Here is a 20558-nt window from a genome sequence, read left to right as displayed (position 1 = left end):
TATAGTCTGCAATTATACCGCAGAGGTGCGCACCGATGAAAGCTGCGACAATTCAAATCGGTTTCTACTCGTCACCCGTCGTTCTTTGCGCTTTTCCGGTACCCTGAACCAAGGACGTTCGGGCAACAGCTTCCTTTGAAAATCTTTCTTTGTGCCGATGAACCGGAAGTTGGTCGGAAGAGCAGATGTGACGGTTAAACCGCCGATGCACTGATTTGACTTTCGAATGATTCAAATAATCCGAAATAAGTCAGATCCTCGAAGCCTGTATTTGTCTTCCTTGAACATAGTTCGACGATTGCGAACGGAAAATTAGCGTTGGTTTTTTGGCTGAATTAAGCGCAATGATCGAACGCAATATACACGTTCGTGAAGTAAGCTGATTACCGAAAAATCTGCATTCCAGCAAAGCAAGCGTTTCTGAGTCCCGAAAAATTAGAAAAACTCTGATATCACTTTATTAGGCACAAGATTTTCCTCGTGACTTCGACTCACAAGTATATTTCGTCGATTTGAGAAAATTTTACGCATTTTTGGCTGCTTTGATACATATGTACACAATTGTGGAATATTGATAATTTCTGATCTTGTAGAAGCACACGACCACACGATACTTCAAGGAAATTTCCTGGTTTTTGACGTCACGGTGTAGCATTCACGCAAATCTGTATTTCAAATTTTTAAGTTGATGCGATTGTTTTTATTACCACAGTATTGCGATAACTGTCGACGCGAAAATGAAGAGTAATAGATTTGGAAATTTAAGATCAACCTTTTATTAAAGAAAATTGGTAGCGGAATGTGTGATGTATTATGATTTTTTTATTCCAATTTTTGTTAATAAAAGTTATTAGATGAGAAACCAGTCTTAATATAGTGTTTTATTTTATCAAAGACAGTCGATTTAAAATATAATTAAAAAATTTTCACTCTTATAAGATAGTGCGTGTAGAGATAAATGCGCGATACTTTGACGACAATTCGGTTTACAAATTTTTTCTGTTCAATTCTTTAAATATATATATATGTATAAGTCTAGCCGAATATCTTTCATGAAAAGATATACAAATTGTTCATATATTTACACATAAATATGTAACGCATACATATTATTTTTACAAATACACGGGGACACGATTGCAGTTCAAATTATTTCAGATTCAAATATTATCACCTGGTTTAAAATTCAGTGCATCATTTTATGAAGTTTCAAAATCTTTCCTAACCGTTGCTTCGCGGTTTTCATACCCTTCTTCGGTTTTCGTTCTGCAATAAAACGGATTTATTTTAAATCTTGGGTATTATCATTATCTATAAGAGTTATTAAAGAACCGCGTTCTTCGCATTAAATCGGTATATGTATCCACCAATAAACTCACCAGCAGGAATTGGGGCCGCCAATTTTGCTTTCACGTCTTTTAACCGATTCGGACTCGTCAGTATCGAACCGTAGCTATCTGTCGTCGTAACCACCTCTTCCATCGGCGCGGGAACGACAATTGGCGCAGGTATAACCGGCAGTAAGACTTCTTTTTGTTTTCTCTTGTTATAAGTACGTTTAGCCACAGGCTGTAAAAAAGAAAGAAAAATAAGATAGAGATACTTTCGAAATGATTAGAAAGTCGTAGACCGAAATTATGTCCTTCTCGATGTATGAGCGGAACTTTTTACTCCGATACGTAAAGTGATTAAACCTCGCTCACATGTTGCTTGGCTCGTTTCGCGGCCGCAGCTTCCAGCCCCTTTTCGACCGAGGTTTTCTTGACGCCTTCGCGAGCCGGACGGTTCGTTTTTGGCAAGAGTGGGCCGACTCTCGCCTTGGGATTCCAGGCTTCATCTACGCGGCGTTTCCCCCGGGGTTTGAATATGAATTCCTCGTCGTCCGAGGCATCGAGAGTTGGATAAACTGCGGCAATGAATGGAGATGAACATCGTGGATCGTCGAAAAATAAAATTCGGATATTCGTTTAGCTACTCGAGCTTGTGATAATTAATTACGCTTACTAAAATCCTCGTCCTGGTGAACTTTGTCAATATTTTCAATCAACTGATCGTCCTCGTCTTCCTGTTCGGACTTGGTTGATTTTTCGGGGCTTCCAGACGTCGTTGAGTAGCATTGCTCGCTAAACGACAGCATGCCGGCAATGGCCTCACGCGTTGACGGTGATGCCCTGCCAGAACTAGCCGTTTTCAATTTACACATACTACGACATCAAGAAATAAAAAACACTACTACGGCATAACTAACAGCGATCTAAAAATCGTTCTAAATTTAAACTACAATTATATATCCTATAACAGCCTACGCGGTTGAATATTTCACGCGTCAAAAGACGCGTTAAACCATAACGTATAGCAACGAACAATTAAAAATACAGGTGACACGCGGTTGCATGCACACGTTACTCCTTCTTACCCGGTTGGCGGCGGTGTTGGTTGACCGTATTGCGAGACACTAGTCGGTGCCCTTGAAACAAAAAGTGAGGTAAAAATTATATTTCTACACCCGATCAACAGTATTTATTATCCTTACGCGGTGTCGACCCGTTGCGCGGCATTTCCCAGCGTGTAAGCTGAGGCTTTGAGGAGTTCCTCTATACCGTTTTTGGGAGGATCGGTAAGGACGTCAACGTCGCCGTCAAAATCCCGTTTCAATTTTTTATCGGCCGACATACTTTTCGACGCTTTCGGATTTTGGTGCTTTTTCCGTTTCGGTGCTTCATCGATTGTGAAGCCACTGTAGCTGCTCTCGTTACTGCCGTCGTGAAAATCATAAACAGAACTCTGTTTCCACGTCAATTCTTTAGGAGTTTCGATCAAGTGATCGGTAGTGAAATTTCCGAAATTGTTTATCGCTTCGTTGGTGCTTCTTATCACCTCCTTGTCCCCGAGCTTAAACTTAATCACCTTCAAACTTTGTTTCCCTAATTTAATCAACGGTTTCGGTTTTTCGTTATTGAGATGGGTTTTTTCCTCCGACGGTACGTTTGAACTATTGTAAGGATACATAGATGGTTTGGGAAGTGTCAGTTTTAGCGGGGGTCTATTACTAGGCGAAATGTCGTCTACTTCGGTTTTCGAATCTGATTTTAACGTCTCTTTCGCGTTCACTTTTACCGGCTTTCCAGATATTTGATCGGCAACGTCGTAATCAACGAAATCTTTGTTCGACGGCTTTTTTCTTTTCCGTTTACTCTCGCGCTCCGGTTTCGGAGGGTTTAAGGATATTAAGTAACGTTCCGCGTGCCTTATATCCTTGCTAAAGTCCTTCAATAATTTCTGACTGTTTATCGTGTGCGGTATTTGACCGCGACTCGTCATGTTGTACTGAAAAGCAAAGAGCCCTTTGTTTAATGTGCCCCAAGCACCTGTCCGGAAATCAGCAAAGACAAAAAGGATAAAATTATTCATCACAATATAATTTTTTCCGATTTTATTCTTACGTCTTTGTCGGTGTTCCACTGCTTCAATATACTTAGCAATGCCTTAACACCCTGCATCAAATACGGCGGGCATTTTTTCTCCTCATTATTCAGTTCCTTCAACTCATTGAGCAGTCGTTTGGCGGCAAACCAATTGATAGTTTCGAAACCAGGGTACTGGAATTTCGCGGGAGTTTTCATTTTCTTTTCAAGTTCATAGATCCTGAAATGGATAATATACCAGTATAAATTTATACCTTCCATCTATAATACTATCCTTTTTGTATACTCACTGAATTTGCATAGGTATATTAAAACTGTGCAAAAAATTTCCCCCAAAGACCAGAGAATCAACAGGGGTCAAAACCGCGTGGATCCAACCAGTTGGTATCATCATTGTCTGTCCTTGTTTAATGATGCATTTGTAGCAAGCATCTGCCTGGTCTCCAAAGAATGTTTCACTCTGGCTAGAACTACACATCCAATGCTGATAAAGTTGAATGTTTGCTGGTGAAGGTCTGACAAGGTAGAATATTTTTTCGCCCCTGAGAACATGATACCAAACAGAAGTGCCACCAAAGTCAATGTGGAAATCTGTGAAACTGTCCTTCACACCCATCAGGCAATATTTTTGCACTTCCGGTCTTTTCAGTTCACTGTCTTCAGGCCAGTCTCGAGGCCACACGGAATTTACCCAATCCAATTTCCGTGCTATGTAAGGGGCCTCGACCATAGGAGACAATCTATAAAAATTTTGTCATTTTATAGCACAGATGCTCAAATGTCATTACACTGAAAATCAAATATTCCTGAGGCATGTGTGTTGAAATAAATCAAAGAATTTACCCCGTGTTCGTAAATTCTAGACTGATAACATTCAGGACTCTCGTACGGCATGGGTCGTTGTAATACTCGACAAAATCGCGAAGCTTCATCCGCACGTTGCTCTGTTTGGTGACATCGATCACATCCATCTCTCTATCTCCACCTAAGCAATACGAAAAGTTATTGGCAATCCGAAAATCTTGAAAATATTTTGAACTCCTACCAATGTAACTTTCTACATCATAGACACTGAAGTTTGCAGGTGGAACAGTCATGTCGAGGCCATCTTTGCCGTCAATGATAACAGGTGTTTCAAATCCATGTGTTTGTAAATATTGTAGTGTCAATTGCTGACCCCTGACATGTTTGATGATGTCATCAGACTTTGAAAAATGCCTTGATTTCAGCTCTCTTATAAAAACAGGTGTCCCAGTCTGGACTGCCTTTGAACTTGCTTCCGACTCGGCATAATCATGCCGGTGCCAATTCATTCTGGTTTTCACTGCAAGTGATGAACAAAAAAAATTAAATCCAACAAGAATAAAACTGACTATCAAGATTATCATTTTTTCATATCTTTTCTCTCGCTTCCTTGAAACTAAGTCCGTCTTGGCTATACTCACTCAGGGATGGGCCGTTTGTTTCCACACACAATGGGCAGTGGTACTTATCAAGATCTGTTGACGAATATTCCTTTACCGATACACATCTGTTTGAATGAAATAATGTTATAACAATTGTTAAACAGCTTATAAGGATGATTAGGAAATAAATTAGAGTAAATATGATAAGTTCGCTTTAAAAAAAGCCTGAAAATATCAAAAGAGTTTGACCTAACCTAAATTATGGTTAACAATTTATATTTCATGGGTTCCTTTGACTTGATAAAAACTGTGTGGACAATCTTAGCTCAACAACAGTTCTTGATTTCCCGAGTACGCATAATATTTTTAATAGTTTATTTCCGAACGATAAAATCAATTGAAAAATTTAGATGCTTTTAGGTTATGTCAACAAAAATAGAGTGTAAATATCAAGCTGTCGAAGTTTAGGCCAACTATTTCCACGCTTCTCTGTATCAAATTATTGCCGTAGTATCATCATAGTTATAAAACCGTTTCACAAGTACTCACAAAATATTTTGACAGGTTGAGGATATTCGATTATCGAATATGACAACATTGACATGAGAGGTTTGTGACGCGGAGCAGCCAATAGACGCACTTTTTATAAACCAAGGAGCTTGAGGAGCTTCGTTATGCTAGCATCGTATAGGATTTAGGTGACTCACCCTCCGTGGTACCATTCCTTACAAACATCGCATTGTATCATAAACTGTTCGGGAGTGTAAGATTGACCGCAGAAACAATACGTTCCTGGCTGCGAGCGGGCAGCTCCCAGCTCCATTTTAACAATTACTAATATTGGGCGTTGTTATTCCGAAGCAGATTCCCGTTACTGAAGGTATTGACCCCTCGAAGCTGCGGCTATCCGCTACGGTTCCATTTTCTTAGCTGACTGAAAATTCCGAGGAATTCTTTTAATTCAATATTTCTAGAAAAATCGAACCTTCGGCTCACTGACTCGTGAAACGAACGCCTCCTTACCAGCCGCGGCGTCACGTCATTCATGATCCGTGCACTGATCATCGATGGAGCGTGAAGTCATTCGTGTCAGGTGTTATACTGTTTTGTCGATCGACCAATTTCAAAACATTCTCTTTTCAACATTGTTCCTTCGCTACACTACTGTTTTTGTTCTTGGTATTTGAATTCCTAATTGCAGCATTCATCTTTTACAGAGGGAGCGTCACAAATAACGATATGTCGAAGTAAAAAACATTAGCATATATCGAGCATGGCAGCCCAATAGACGTATGGAAAGACATAAAATCAATGTTTTCAGTATGATATCTAGTTTTGAAAATTGCACAAAACCACTTCTACCCCTGCTGAATACAGATGGATAATCTTCGTAGTTAGCTTCATATAATAATAAATAAACTTTGCAAATCAGTCAGAGTACTTGGATGGTGGGAAATCTGAAAAATTAAAACACAGAATCGAGCCCCTAGTCGTTGTCAAGTGATTCGAAACACAATTCACTTTGCATCTAGTGACAAATATTCGAAATGTGCTGGAATTGGCTGCACTGAATGTTCACAACCGATTCCAGCGACATTTAATCAACGACGGAGTTCACGTCAAGTACTACTATCAATATTACATACATCCCGTATGTGTGTCATCTCATATATATGTAATATTGCAATGGCAAATTGACAGTCAACCGTACGGTCTTAAATACATAGGTATACACAGTAGAGATCAGTGCGTACAGGTCTGGAAACTCACTCAAAATTTCACTGGTGGGGTGTCCTTTTATTGAAGCACGGGCCGTTTTTCCTAGTGACCACGAGTGTCGCTGCTATCGAGGGATTCAGGCTATGTGAGAGAGACGGAAACAGATTTCAAAACCGCGGACGGTCAACAACCTGTTTCCATCTCTTTCGCACAGCCTGAATCCCTCGGTAGCAACGACACTCGTGGTCACTAGGCGGAACAACCAGTGCTTCAATAAGAGGACATACCCCCATCGCCAGAGTTCCCAGACCTATATGTAAAATCGTGGTCAACCGGCGTTCGGATAACTTTGTGACAAACACGATAGAGTTCATACGGCTAATCGTAAACGTAGATACAAATCCCACACGTCAGGATGTCGACCAACGTAACGTCGATTTTTAACTCGTTCCAAGATTACCTCAACACGGAACAAGAACTCCGTGAGGTACGTGTTTATAGACAATAATAATACGTGGCATAACAATATAATTAATTGAACGAATACAGTAAACAATTCGACACAAAATGACAACAATGTCAATTAACCTTTACACGGTTTTCTTGATTCATTCAGGAAATCCGAACTATCGTCAAAGAGATTGAACAAAGTGCAAGAGAAATCCTGATGGTACTTCAAAATATTCACAATGAGAATGTGTCCGAGGAAAATACTAGTATGATTGTAAATTTTGTAATTCTATTACCATCTTATTTTTTGTTTGCTAGATTTACTTATTATTTACTGTATATCAATTTATTTATTGTTTGCTTACTCAGTAGTGTCGGAACACTGTACTAAGGCAAGGTGTCTATTTGAGGATGTACGGAAGGGTTATGCCAAACTAGCCGCTGTTGTTCCTGAGAATCAATACTACCGATTTCATGAACATTGGCGTTTTGTCACGCAACGTTTATGCTTCCTGGCTTCTCTCACTATATATCTAGAAGTCAAAATTCTTGTGCACAAAGACACGGTTGCAGAACTATTGGGAGGTACGTTGACGATGACAGTATTAACAACTTATTATCTAAAGCCTGAATCCATAATTAGTTGTGTAATCTCTCTATAATTTAAGTAAAGAGCAATCGAGAGGAAGGATTTCACTTGGATCTTGAAGATTTTTTGATGGGACTTCTGCAGCTATCTTCAGAATTGGTATTCACGAAAAATCATTATTATTTGTGAAAATCGTTCACCCATAACTGCAGTAAATTATTTAAAAATATTTTTTCTAGTGCCGCTTTGCAGTCAACAGCGTAACGAGTGGAGACTATGATCGACCAATAGAAATATCCAGGTTTGTGAATGAATTGAACGCTGGATTCCGACTCCTCAATCTGAAGAATGACTCTCTTCGTAAACGGTTTGACGCCCTGAAATACGATGTTAAAAAGATCGAGGAAGTCGTTTACGACCTCAGCATTCGAGGACTGAAACCTGCTGTACCGCCTGCTCCAGTAGATTCGAAATAGAAAGGCAATTCTACTACCACAATACATTAACTATTACTCACGATACCAAGTGAAAAGCTGCGCCAGCATAGGTTTTGCAGTGAGGTTAAACATGTGGACATAATTCAACTTGATTTTGACAATCTTCTCGAAGATTATTGCGACGAGGTGCGACAGTGCCTAGTTTTTGTAATGCTTGATACCAGTTCGTAATAAAAATGACCATAGTTATACTATATGCAGTTATTTTATTTCCAACAACTAAGTCATTGATTCGTTGCACATTCTTTATTGCTCAGATTAACAGGTCGATTAGTATCCCCTCGTTTTATTTAAGATACTTGGCATTATTTTCGGTGAAGAATTGCGCTATACCGTGCGATCGCATTACTTCAGAAATATGCGGCTGGATTGTAACCTGTAGGAAATGACAAAATTAAGAACCGATGGTGTTCGATGGTTTCGTGCGTGGTCAAACGGTGTACATGACATCGCAAATATCGATGGTCTGATACATGGAGCCTAGAGTAAATGGTCTGATAGGAAAATAAAAAACATGCTCTTTACCTCTCTTCTCGTTTGATGACGAAAAAAAATCGTGAATATTTTTTGCCGTTTTCTGCTCGAGAATACGCTGTATTTTTATTAATACGAGTACCAAACTTCAAATCGATTCATCTATTACAGTTCGAGTTATCGTGTACACTGTTTTGAAAAACCTAGGTTTAAGTAAAATTGTTTAATATTTTTCTGAGTATAAAAATTTAATTAAGATGTATCTTACTGTTAATCTACCATTTCTACCTCGTATTGCATTTAAATCTTAACCGTTCAAACTATTATGAATATTCGAGGGAAAAAACTCTTCAATATTGATAACTTCACTCGTTAAACAACTCGTTGTGGAGAAAACGGAGGCAAACGAAATTTACTTGTACACGTGTGGACGCGAATCCTGAAACAGCATATTTTTGCCCTAGTGGATTACGTTGGCAATGGAGAATTTCACAATCAACCCGTAGCAAGAATACGTTTGAGGTTTTCAAACATGGAGACTGCACTTGTTCAAAGCAATGTATAAATAATTCTGAATTACCATGCTTAAACGGTAGTGTATATTCGTTGATAAATAAGTGACAATATTTAATACCAGTCAAAATAATATTTTCTGTAAGATCGTACCGATAATGAAGCTAAAGCGTAACATTCGATTAAATGGGGCAGCCCTGCGCGAAAAATAGGCATTTAGTACTACATTAGCAATTATAATAGGTATTTCTCATTCGGTCAGACTAATGAGAGGCCATAATGTCAGGTTGAAAAGATTGAATCAGCGTAGCCATAAGCAGGCCGTAAGACGTAACCAACCAGCGATTTTGATAGCATTCTTACTGTTTGTTCAAATGCCGACGATCACAACTCGTTTCTTGTTGTGACACGTCACCGAGTGACAATCGGGTCCCGAGAGAACGAAACGGACACGTCATTTGCAATGTTTGCGAAATTTATACGTTCAATTTTGTAGCAAACGAAAAAGGTAACGAATAAAAACTTGATTGCACAGCTTGAGGTGGTTTTTATTTTTTATGTCTTTCGCCTGACATCCGCCCAAGTAGAAAATAAGCGCAAATTATTATCGAATTTTGGGGTTATGTCGAGATCTCAAGTAAGTTTAGTTGTGTTTCAGTGTTTTGTTCCAGGAAAATGAGGAGAACGCACGGGACAACTAGTCACAGATAGTCCTCGGAACATTTCAAAATTGATTCAAAAATGAGGCGGTCGCATTCGGGTTAGTGGGATGTGCTGAAAATAAATAAACAAATCTTGTCTGTCAAGTTAAAACTAAAGGTATTTTCTTCCCGTTTTCAGGGGGGTATGCTTATGGGCCGTTGCCAAGCACCTCTCACGATGCTCTGGAGGAAGAGAACGAACGGATAGCCGATGAACTGAAGGACAAAATAAGCCTCCTGAAGGCAGTGTCCATTGATATTGGTACCGAGGTTAAATACCAGGAAAAAATGTTGAATGGAATGGTTAGTAAGGAGGCTAATTAAACAGAATGCGGAAAATCAAACTGACAGAATTCAGTGTGACCAATTACTGAAATTAGAGATTGTCTTACAATTATGTTTATTCAAATTTTGTTTCAGGACGAAGATTTTGAGAGGACGAGTGGCTCCCTGACTTCCTCTGTGTCTAGAGTATTGCGTATGGCGAGGGCAGGACATAATTATTACATCATTTACCTTTTCCTTTTTTCAATTGCTGTATTTATTGTGTTATGGCTTGTTCTTAAATTTAAATAATTTCTATAAGGTGTAGAGACACGCTCCAACTTTTTTGCGCATTCTTAGTCTACCCATTGACTGAAGAATATAATTTTAGTTATGAAAGAATATATATTCTTCAGTCAACGTTCCACCGTATGAATGACATGTTATTGGTGAATGGTATTTCTAATTCTACATGTTATGTGTAATAGAATAATTACTTGAATCATTCAAATGTAAAATACAAAGAACGTTTATTTTCAAAATTTCGTTATTATGAAAGGCCTAAACTTAGAATTGGAATAACAATCTGTTGAGTATTTGAAATTTTGATGTTCGAACGTTTTTTTTTTTTTCTTTTATGGCGGGTCATAGTTCCGCCTTTTTGATACAGACTCCATATACTTACACGTCGAAAATCGGCATCGTGACTTCGACTTGTTTATCAGTGCGATTTAACGATGACGGATATCAACGAATCTGACTTGTACAAGCTATTTAAGAAATCTGAAGAAGCTGAAAGCGTCTATACAATCGGAACTACCGTAGACACAGGTACAACACATAATAATACACGTGTTACTGCGTTTGTTTTGTTTCTTTAAACATAACCTAAACGTGTGATACAGGTTTGGAATGGCAGGCGGTTGACGAATGCAAAGAGAAGGTGGATACGACTTTACACGTTGTCAAGGAGCGTGGAAAAATCTATTTTAACATACGTCTGGACCAATTTTCAAAAGTACTATTGCCAATATTATCATGATGCCGGTATTCGATCATCGTTTGTACAAATTTTCTTTTTGCTCCTATTAAAAAAAAAAAAAAAAACAGGTAAAAGAAATGAGATCGATTGACAATATTTTTCTGGTATCCGATGTCCGTCAATTCAACTTCTCAGAAGATGATGGCGAGACTGATTTGACGTTGCTAAAAAATGCAATAGAGAAAGATCTCAGGCTAGAAAAGGGTTTGGAAGCATGGAAAGCAATGACTGGCTTTCGTGGCAAACTTTACCCTAAACAAGAAGAATTTAAAAATGCGGATAAACTGCTCAAAGCTGAAAAAAATCAGCCCCCGGAAGATGCTGTTGTAGGGGATGTCAGGAAGGGAAGAAAACGGGGTAGAGATCCGTCCCTATCCAGTGAAGAAGACATCCTCAAGTACAGAGTGACTTGCGAAAGAACAGGTTCTCATGCCTTTGAATCTGGTCAAGTTGCGAGAGTAATCGGGGGAGAATTACAAGATAAATATTTGTGGCTAGTCGACTTGACCATGTACCATCTGGAAGTCATTTGCAATCTAGTTCAGAGTGGGTTTCCTCAGCACAGTTAAAATGTGAAATACATATTGAGGTTCATCCTTCAATAATTGAAGTTTTTTGATCTGCTTACTCACATTTACAGATGAGCTGGCAACCTGTCTTCGCATAACTCATGAGTCCAAACATCGCCGTAATATTATTCACTTTGGCCCAACTACGCTGCGAGCTACTGTGTGTTATAGTTTATTACGACTTGCGAACCCAAAGCCAGGGGATATCATAATCGATCCAATGTGTGGCGGAGGCTCCATACCGATCGAGGTAGAACGATTACCCTTGAATAGATTTGACAAAAAAACACAGCTATTTTTCAATATTTTTAATATGCCTTTACAATTTGATAGGCAGCAATCGCTTTCCCAGATACATACGTTTTGTGTGGAGATAATCATGAGAAAGCTGTTGCTAGAACAAAGTTAAATATCGATGCTCAATCTATCAATCATAAGACAGAGCTGATCACATGGAGTGTCGCCAAATTACCGCTGAAAGATTCTTATGTTGACATTGTGGTAACTGACATGGTAGGCATATCATTGTTTATATGCCAATACAACATGTCTTTTGCTATTGTTCGTTGTTATTAATTTTTCAGCCATTCGGAAAGCGAAGTGGTTCAATGACAGACAACAGAGTGCTTTACAAAAGATACATTACAGAGTTGGCTCGTGTTGCAAAACTAGGTACAGGACGTCTGGTTCTACTGACTTACGATCGTCGCAGTATTCAAATGGCAAGTGGGCTCAATTTTCACAAGATATTTGTAATACTTGAAACGCATTAGAAAATTCATTTTTTTCGCATCTTACAGGCTTTACAATCCGCAAGCAATTTATTCAAAGTGATAAAAATGCTCGGGGTTAATATGGGCGGGTTGCACGCAGCTGTGTATGTTTTGAAGAGGACCAAGTTACCGTATAACCCGTAGAAGAGTAATTCTTCGACTTTGCAAGACTGATAAGAATCAAGCACAAGTTATCAGGATACTTTGTTTATTGTAAAGTGGAAAATATGATTTCCATAAACATTGAATACCACGATTTAAAATTATTTATGTTCACGTGCCTAAACGTATTTCAGTAGGCTTCGATTCAGCATCCAGTAAAAATTATGCATACGTATACAAGGCATATACGGCAAAAACGATGTCTATTTACTACAAGAAGAACTTTCTTCTGCTAGTTTCCATGGCGTGTCGACGTCCTTGTATTATCCATTCGTATTCACCATATTTACTGTCGAACGTCCCTCGTTGCAGAGATCTCAATTTTAGGGTGAATCTTGGGCCCAATTCTCTGAGCTTTGCTTTCCCCTTTTTTAGGTCAAACTCGTATCTGGATGGATTAAAAATGGATGCATTAACCAATTTTATCGTTGGAAAGATTGTTAAATTGAAAATTCAACAAGCTTAATTCTACCTATGATGTCTAAAAAAAATATAATCTCGCTGATTGTGAAATGTGACTGCCCTGCGTCCCTTGAATTCGGGATCGTAGTGAAACAACGCCCCAAGCATTCTTCCAACCGAATGTCCTAGCCTGGTCGTGAAATTGTTTAAAATCACTTCTGGACGATGCTCGGTTATTTCTTTATGCGATCGCTTCAACTCTGGTGTAATTTTAACATTACTAAGTTTGAACTGCGCCGTTGGACCATCGGGCAGGTGCACAACAAGCATGCCATCTGATCGGCGTTATTAAGGAAATGTAAGAACAATAGTTTAAAAAAATTGGAGCAAAATGGATAAGACACGGATGTCAATTTTCATGCCATTGAAAAGGATACTTGGCTGTTTCATATTTTCATTTATCACTATCAAGTCCGTGAATCCCTTGGCAATTGCACTTTTAACCATCTTCTTGACACCCGATCTGTTTCTGTAGAGCGATATAGAGTTTGGAATGATGCGAGTCAACTCGCGACCAAATATTCTCGTTTTTCTGAGAGGGTTGTCAGAGTAGGTAATGAGTACTTTGGGCTCATATGTGTGTTTGTAATAGGATGCAAACTCGTCGTGCTCAAAATCTACTTTGACCTCAAGATTTTCCTCCGCATCAACGTCGCCCTGGATTGTAGTCTCGTCCTTTTCACGCAAACTTTCGATGGTGTGAGGGACTTTTTTGGGCTCGCCATCCCTCTGGCGTTTTTTCCTTTCTTCTTTTTTAGCCTTCGCCTTTTGCCTACGAAATTGTTCACTTTTTTTATGGCGAACTATTTTGCATTTTATGTGATTAAAATTGCTGTCGCTCGGCAATGAGACTTTGGGATTTTCGGGTGGCGCGATCTCGCTAACTTCAGTTTCTTCCTCCAATGGGACTTCACGTTTCAACGGATTTTTTCGTAGATTCTTCAATTTCATTTTAACCCTCAATTGTGAAGCGATCTGTTTTTCAAAATATCACGATCTCAGCTCACGCACAAAACCATGCGTACTAAATTTCAGGTTATGTGTTGAGAAGATTTATGTATTATACGATTTTGTCACGGCGCATGCGCACTGTGTGTTGGGTTGCGTCGCTTCTAATTTTTTCTGACAACTCATCTGTATTCTTCGTGATTATTTCATGGTTCAGCAGCAGATACAGTAGCGTTCTGTGGGAAGGAGAAGGTTTGCGATTTTGCTCTTACTTCCCATTCATTCTTACGCATATTACATTTTGCCGGATATCGTTATAAAAGTCGTTGACTGACGAAAAGCTACCGGATCGTCTTCTTATGACCCCAGGCCTAAAGGTATTTCACTCGTTGACTGAAGAATATATTAGTAAACGTTTCACTCAAGGAATCATGGTGTCAATATTATTCGAAATAATTTCATAAAATCCGAAATTACACTGAAATTAGTAATATTGAAATAAAAGTCTGCGTTACTAATCAGTGGCAGTTATGAAAAATCTTTTAGGATAACAGAAATCTCGTTGTAATGTTAAGAAATGATATGAAATCTTAGAAATCGTGAGAAATCACCTACGCAATGTAAAATTATTTGTCAAGTAATCTCTCGTAATCACTCTATAAAATACAAGTAATCATGAAATATTTTAATCGTGGTGTGACTTTTTTCTCAGTGAAACACCCTTTACCAGTCTCTCTTACTCGCCGAGTAATCGGAAAAGTCAAACGTACGCCTGACGCTGCAATCAACGGCAATTCTGTACACATCCTAGGCATTTTTGCGCATTTCCCGCGCGCAGCTCTGATTGGTCGAAAACTTGGTGGATGAGACGATTCCGGGAATCGGAGCTCCGCTTGACAGTCCGCGTTGGTCCGCGTCATTCGCTCTCGAACAGCTGGAGTGAAACGCCGGTCGACAACAGTCTCACAATCAAATCAAGATCGCGATATTCAGTCTGTGTAACGTATTTTCGTAAGTGGTTGCCGACAAATGACGGTCAGTAAGTAGAAGAATCGTGGATGTTTAGCTCTAAGAGGAAACGAGTTATTGAAGTAAGAATCGCTGGCGTATCAGAGGTGAATTTCGTGGTTCGAGTTTCCATTGTTTTGTGCACTTTTAGGTTTATAGTGATCTCGATTTGGGTCTCGCCGTGTGGAGTGTAATTTTTGTTTTATTGTTTGCTGTTTTTCAGCAAATGCGTAATTATACCGGTTACAGCACAAAAATGAAGAGTGAGCGTAGAATCGAGTGTTATTAAGGTACAGATTCTTATATTAATACTTTTTTGCGACGCGTGAAAAAAAAAAAAAAAACTATCGGAGGCGAAACAAAAGAGTTTCCGTCACATTCAACGAGATTGAAGTTAGTAACGTTACCGTAATGAAACATTGGGGAAAAAATCCCTATTTCCTGAGTTTTACAATGATTTTGAAGCTTTTGAAGGAACTAAAATTTCGAAATGTGAGTGTGTTTTGTTTTGTTACGGTCTACTGAATTTCAGACAATTCCAAAATGGCGAAATAACTGTTTTTCCTCTATAAAGTTACTAATTTCAACATGATCGCATTCAAAGGTGCATCATTTACGTGTGTTGTGTTGCCATGCAAGCATAGCCTCCAACAGCCGAGAAGAAAAATTTGAGTTGTAAACCAGACTACAATAACAGCAGAAAGTTATGCGTCAAAGGCTTAACTCAAATAAAGAATTGATTTTTAACAAATCACGGGAAAATAATAATTAAAGAAGTGGATAGTAACAAATCCACTCAGATTATCTAAATTGTAATAACTATATTACATACAAGATACAAAGGCACAAACAATTAAAACACATTTCTATAGTAACTAGAATTTTTCTAAACTATTTCAGATAGAACATTATTATTAATATTTTCAATAGTAAAATTATTATTTTTTTCAGCGATATATGTATATCTATTATAGGTATGTGGTTCTACGTACGTGCAGTGCACGTCATATATTCGCCATATATATATAGATATACATGTATATACGTGAATAATATACTCGTTATATTTTCAACTTATATAATTTGATATAAATAACTTAGTTTCATATTCACAACCATCTAATAAAAATCTTACACGAGGTGCAGGTTTTATAAAGACAATACAGCTGCCTCGCATTAACGTCTCCCTCTCTCTTAGTAAATACTCTCCTCTAATAGTTGAATAGAATTCGTGGACCATTAAAATCCACGCGCTTCGTTAGAAGCATGACAGTTACTACGTATGGTAGTGTTTTAACAATCGTTATTACCATTATTATATTCTTTTTACATATAACGTACTTTATCAGTTGCCGAGGAAAGCACCCCTAACACAATAATTCTCTTTGTCCGTTTAAATGTTTTACTGTTTATTTCTGTCGTTTTCCTCCCATCGACTTGTTCCATCTATACTGATGTGTCTTTTCAAAAATTTTAGCAGCCAGCTCCACGTCAATATTTGTATTAAGAGTATCATCGTTATAGGTGCTGATTCGTTTGATCCCAAATTGATATTAGGCCTTTTCAGTCTATTCGCAATTGGCATGAATTTGATAATGGTACATATCAATGAATTTCCAGAAAGATGAAGATCAATAAGCTTCGATATTTAGATTGGAATGTAGTTTACACGTTACTCTGTAATCTGTCATTCGAAATCTCTACGCGTCATACAGTGCGCTGGAAGACCATTAACTTCATTCCTCGTGTGACAATATGTTATTGGTATGTTATTCGTGAACATTTCAATAATCGACAAAATGCAAGGTTCAATTATCGGACCACCTGTTTTCATGAATGAATGTTTGTGCTCTGTTCTATGCATACCTATATATTATCTTTCATCTATACAAATAAGTCTGTATGTATCAAGTTTCTTCACAGTACTCGAAGATTCCATACTCGAAACTTTTAATATATAACTATTCAAATTGTAAATTCACTTTCTTGTAAATCAAAAACGATTCAAAGAAGTACAATACCTATATTGTATAACAGGCAAGACATGTGCCGCAGATAATTAATTACAGCACCAATTGAAAAATATTTCCTTTATTCTAATGAAATAGAAATGAGAAGAGATAAAAAAAAAAAATGTTAAGACAAACAGATGAAGCAAAGAAGAGAAGGGAAATTGTATTAATATTAACAAAAATGTATACGTAATGTTTACCTTAATTTGGAATGAAAAACAATCCTTAGATATTATATACAAGAGTCCTAATCTACAATCGACTCAAAGTAAAAAAAAAAATATTCCTCAACTTTGATTTACTTGCACGACGTATCTGACGTATCTCATTGTTAGTAAAGTTTGACATGATTCAAAGACCATGCGAAATTATAGGAAATCATTTTGAATTAGATGTGTATTTCTGTCAAAAAACAGATTTACACATGCATATACACATACACACACACACGCGCGCGCGCGCCAACGCACACACGTAATGCCAGATAATTTTTTCGAACATTCAATGTTACAGAAAGAACGTGAAAACATTGTAAGAAATGAATAAGTAAAATTTTGGTTAATCACGAATAACACGTATTCCGTCAGGCATAGACGTACGACTGTAACCGTGATATTATCCGGCATACTTATACATATATTCACGGTATTGTTTCAACATCACATCTGAAATTATCGTCATCTTTCGAGCAGCCATTGGTTTAATGAAAAGATAAAATAAAATAAAAGAACATAATACGATAAATAAGAAATCAAATGCACTCCTCTCCTACAGGTGCTTCCATCATTTCTAGATATGTGTTGGTATTATACAACAGTCTCCATAGCAGATCATAATTCAATGGTGATCATCGGATCGGAAAAAACGCCGTTATTAACTGATAATAACGAAAAATTCGTTCCCTTCACTTGGACAAATATTTTGTCGAATTCAACGACATGGTTGAAGAATGAAACCTTCTCGATGGTGCCGGACTCACGGGCGCCGATGGCGATGGGCCTCCGGTTGGTGTCGTTGGTTGGGAGCCTCGGCGGCTTCTCCTCATTGAGGAATACGGACTTATTCCACGATTGACGTACTCGTGGGCGTAAAGCAACACCCCGATGTCGCGGTTCCCGGCTTCGAGAGCGATTTTCAAAGCCGAGCTTCCGTCCACGTCGACGATCGACGAGTCGCAGTCCGGATGGGCGAGCAGGAGTCGCACGATCTCCGTGTGTCCGTGTTCCGCTGCGCACATCAACGCCGTGCTGCCGTCTTCGTCCTGGATGTTGACCGCGGCACCGGCGTCCAGCAACAGCTTGGCCATGTCTTTGCGCCCATGAGACACCGCGAGCATAAGGGCAGTTTGTCCGTGCTAAAGAAACAAGGGTATTGGGATGAGAATCATTTCAGAAATTCTACGAAGCATCGGGTTGTACTGTTTACGGTTCGCTTCTGCCACGATGTTGCTAAAATTTGATAATTTCAGTTCGTCTTTAAAGTAATTTTGACAAATATTAACACGTTTTTAACTTTCAAAGTAAGACGTGGTTTTCAGTATTCGCGTCCTGCTCTTATTTTCGCCATTTGAAGCGCTCCAGAAATTTGACAAAAATTCGGGCAAGTTCTACGAGGCTTCTAGTTGAAGATCCAATAGTCCCAGTTTTATTTTTTTGTAAAGGGGAGAATGCTGCGTACCTTCTTGTTCACAAAATATACACATAACGAAAAATCACGCAGTCACGAAAGACCCCACGATTCGCTTTAAAGGTTAATATATAATTTGCACAATGTAGTATTTCTGCTGTAATTAACTAATTGTAAGTATCAGAATAGAACGTCTTGCAAATTCCGTCAAAATTGTACGAAAAGTTTCGGAAGTTACCCCGTGAAAAGTATTAAAAAACGTAGTCTCCAGTAAAATCAGATTAGTCAAACAATTATGGACCATTTTTTAACTTTCAATGCTTGAAGCAAAGATAAAACTAGTATCTTTCTAGTACTGAAGTAACGAATGTAAATTTTTAAGTATTCGCGAATGCGGAAGCGGATGCGTGTATACATTTTTAAATCCGGCGCCATTTCTCTATGACTAAAAGTTGACAATTGGTTGACTGACAGGTACACCATGCAAGTCGCACGCACACGTTAGTGCCTTTTGCATCGTATTCTGGAAATTGGCGAGCTGATCCGAACCAAGCAGATTGTTTATTTGATTATTTAACGACAAATTGATGACAGAAACAAATTAATTTTGAGGACAAAATATCATTCAAACGTGAAGACAAACTTTTATAATAAAATTTCATCATGAAACTCACGTCTTTTTGTCTTATCTATTATTACATTCACAATTTTTGTAAGCAAAATATCAAGTATATGCGACAATCAGATTTGCAAAATATTCGCACGGTTTTTGCGAATGCGGATATTTGTTACATCACTACTTCGTGGTAACGTCTTATACCAGTAACCTTCTCGTTTTTCAATAGCACCTATTCAAAGCCAATTTAAAAATAAAGCGCGAAGGAAGAGTGGACCTCCCCCCCCTCCCCCTCCCCCCCCCTCCACCGAAATACGTTCGAAAATGTTTACCTGTTTTGCGCGAACGTTGACGTCTGCCAATTGGAACAGTCTATTAGCGACAGACGAGTGTGTTGAGTTCCGAACTTCTGCGAGGGCAGCTAACATGACGGCGGTATAACCGGCGACGTTAGCCCTGTTAATGTCGCAAACTTTGGAATCGAGTAGAATTGATACGACGTCGAAATTCCCGTGAGAAACCGCGTAGTGCATGGCGGTGTTGCCACTAGCGTCGTTCATGTTGACAATGTACTCTAACAAAGAGCTGGAGGTTTCCTCGAAGCAGTCCAGGTAGTCCTCAACGTCGAGAGGGTTCGCGGTTGCCGTGCTCGAAACCTTGAACCATTCCTGCTGTATTATTGTCGTCGCGTTTTTTATCTGATGACTGATATTCCGACTGGGTGATTTTTTCAGATTGTCATTCAGCACTTTCATGGCTGCACCCATCTCTCGAGACGGCTTAACTTTCTGTCTGGGTTTTTCTTGGATCGGTTGGAACAACGCCGAGTCCGGCAGACCGTGCTTCTCTTCAACTTCGGACTTTTCCCCTGCCGGCGATGATTCCTCAGATGATATTTTCTCATCGTGTACCTCTTCCGTCTCCGAATTCTGGAGTCTGAAGGTCAAAACATACAAGTAAGAACAGATCACAACGCATCGCCACCTGTCCAAAACAATTAACGCGTCTAAAAGACGCTTCATGAACAAATTTATAGACGTCTCGGACTGTTTTTGTGTCGCGTGATGGGTAACTCCTATATACGAGTGAAATGGTCTCATTCCAGACGCACGCAATATACTTTCCGCGAACAAAGGAAACAATGAGAGTATAAAAGAAAAGCAGAGTACATTTTTCACCATAAATTCCTTTCCCATAAACGGGAAGCAACAATTCACGCGGTTTCGAGACAGAACATCCTGGCTGAATGATTCAGGAGAAAACGAAGCCGTAACGATAATGGAAAGAACAGTGCATTTACCC

General features: G+C 38.7%; 6 protein-coding genes and 1 long non-coding RNA gene across 19 annotated transcripts in view; 3 read left to right on the top strand and 4 right to left on the bottom strand.

Annotated features, from left to right (window-relative positions):
• Nucleotides 1–808: 808 nt before the first annotated feature.
• On the bottom strand, nt 809–6059 carry LOC124220076 (histone lysine demethylase PHF8). 5 transcript variants are annotated; one of them, XM_069136540.1, is made up of 13 exons: nt 5855–6059; nt 5539–5765; nt 4871–4956; nt 4471–4749; nt 4269–4410; nt 3716–4165; nt 3444–3645; nt 2534–3327; nt 2417–2467; nt 2005–2204; nt 1695–1906; nt 1380–1569; nt 809–1266 (listed from the first exon to the last, which is right to left on the bottom strand). In XM_069136540.1, exons 2-13 carry the CDS (start codon nt 5652–5654, stop codon nt 1187–1189), a joined length of 2802 nt encoding a protein of 933 aa, XP_068992641.1. In that variant the 5' UTR covers nt 5655–5765; nt 5855–6059; the 3' UTR covers nt 809–1186. The 5 variants fall into 5 exon arrangements, with proteins under 5 accessions (XP_068992641.1, XP_068992640.1, XP_068992642.1 ...); XM_069136539.1 differs by lacking the exon at nt 5855–6059 and having other exon boundaries at nt 5539–5810; XM_069136541.1 differs by lacking the exon at nt 5855–6059 and having other exon boundaries at nt 2005–2171; nt 5539–5809.
• Nucleotides 6060–6737: 678 nt separating this feature from the next.
• trsn (translin) lies at nt 6738–8280 on the top strand. Of its 2 annotated transcripts, none has more exons than XM_046628498.2 (5): nt 6738–7037; nt 7167–7266; nt 7373–7585; nt 7669–7748; nt 7829–8280. In XM_046628498.2, exons 1-5 carry the CDS (start codon nt 6966–6968, stop codon nt 8063–8065), a joined length of 702 nt encoding a protein of 233 aa, XP_046484454.1. In that variant the 5' UTR covers nt 6738–6965; the 3' UTR covers nt 8066–8280. The 2 variants fall into 2 exon arrangements, with proteins under 2 accessions (XP_046484454.1, XP_046484453.1); XM_046628497.2 differs by having other exon boundaries at nt 6746–7037; nt 7370–7585.
• LOC124220083 (uncharacterized) lies at nt 8262–8959 on the bottom strand. The gene is made up of 3 exons (XR_006883516.2): nt 8829–8959; nt 8612–8749; nt 8262–8462 (listed from the first exon to the last, which is right to left on the bottom strand). It is a non-coding gene; the product is annotated as an uncharacterized lncRNA (long non-coding RNA).
• Nucleotides 8960–9041: 82 nt separating this feature from the next.
• On the top strand, nt 9042–11059 carry Bet1 (blocked early in transport 1). Of its 3 annotated transcripts, none has more exons than XM_046628500.1 (4): nt 9042–9152; nt 9732–9833; nt 9914–10077; nt 10195–11059. In XM_046628500.1, the coding sequence occupies exons 2-4, from the start codon at nt 9815–9817 to the stop codon at nt 10348–10350; spliced, it is 339 nt and encodes a 112-aa protein (XP_046484456.1). In that variant the 5' UTR covers nt 9042–9152; nt 9732–9814; the 3' UTR covers nt 10351–11059. The 3 variants fall into 3 exon arrangements, with proteins under 3 accessions (XP_046484456.1, XP_046484455.1, XP_046484457.1); XM_046628499.2 differs by lacking the exon at nt 9042–9152 and adding an exon at nt 9424–9581; XM_046628501.1 differs by lacking the exon at nt 9042–9152 and adding an exon at nt 9457–9581 and having other exon boundaries at nt 9721–9833.
• Nucleotides 10730–12974, top strand: LOC124220078 (tRNA (guanine(6)-N2)-methyltransferase THUMP3). The gene is made up of 7 exons (XM_046628494.2): nt 10730–10869; nt 10944–11056; nt 11149–11626; nt 11721–11899; nt 11983–12162; nt 12234–12371; nt 12450–12974. Exons 1-7 carry the CDS (start codon nt 10776–10778, stop codon nt 12564–12566), a joined length of 1299 nt encoding a protein of 432 aa, XP_046484450.1. The 5' UTR covers nt 10730–10775; the 3' UTR covers nt 12567–12974.
• LOC124220079 (probable ribosome production factor 1) lies at nt 11156–14105 on the bottom strand. Its single transcript, XM_046628496.2, has 3 exons — nt 13424–14105; nt 13057–13321; nt 11156–12972 (listed from the first exon to the last, which is right to left on the bottom strand). Exons 1-3 carry the CDS (start codon nt 13995–13997, stop codon nt 12795–12797), a joined length of 1017 nt encoding a protein of 338 aa, XP_046484452.1. The 5' UTR covers nt 13998–14105; the 3' UTR covers nt 11156–12794.
• Nucleotides 14106–15252: 1147 nt separating this feature from the next.
• Kank (kank) overlaps nt 15253–20558 on the bottom strand; it is a 28194-nt gene continuing 22888 nt past the window's right edge. For 4 of the 6 annotated variants that reach the window (XM_046625876.2, XM_046625877.2, XM_046625878.2 and 1 more), the window contains 2 exons: nt 19589–20192; nt 15253–18368 (listed from right to left, as the gene is read on the bottom strand). In XM_046625876.2, the coding sequence (XP_046481832.1) occupies nt 17919–18368; nt 19589–20192 (1054 nt within the window). In that variant the 3' untranslated portion in view covers nt 15253–17918. The remainder of the gene's footprint in view (nt 18369–19588; nt 20193–20558) is intronic. The other 2 variants (XM_046625880.2, XM_046625881.2) reach the window with 1 other exon arrangement.

Source organism: Neodiprion pinetum, chromosome 5 (genome assembly GCF_021155775.2).
Source record: "Neodiprion pinetum isolate iyNeoPine1 chromosome 5, iyNeoPine1.2, whole genome shotgun sequence".
Classification (NCBI taxonomy): Eukaryota; Metazoa; Arthropoda; class Insecta; order Hymenoptera; family Diprionidae; genus Neodiprion; species Neodiprion pinetum.
Note: the sequence above shows the minus strand (reverse complement) of the source record. Positions and strands in the feature narration are given on the sequence as shown.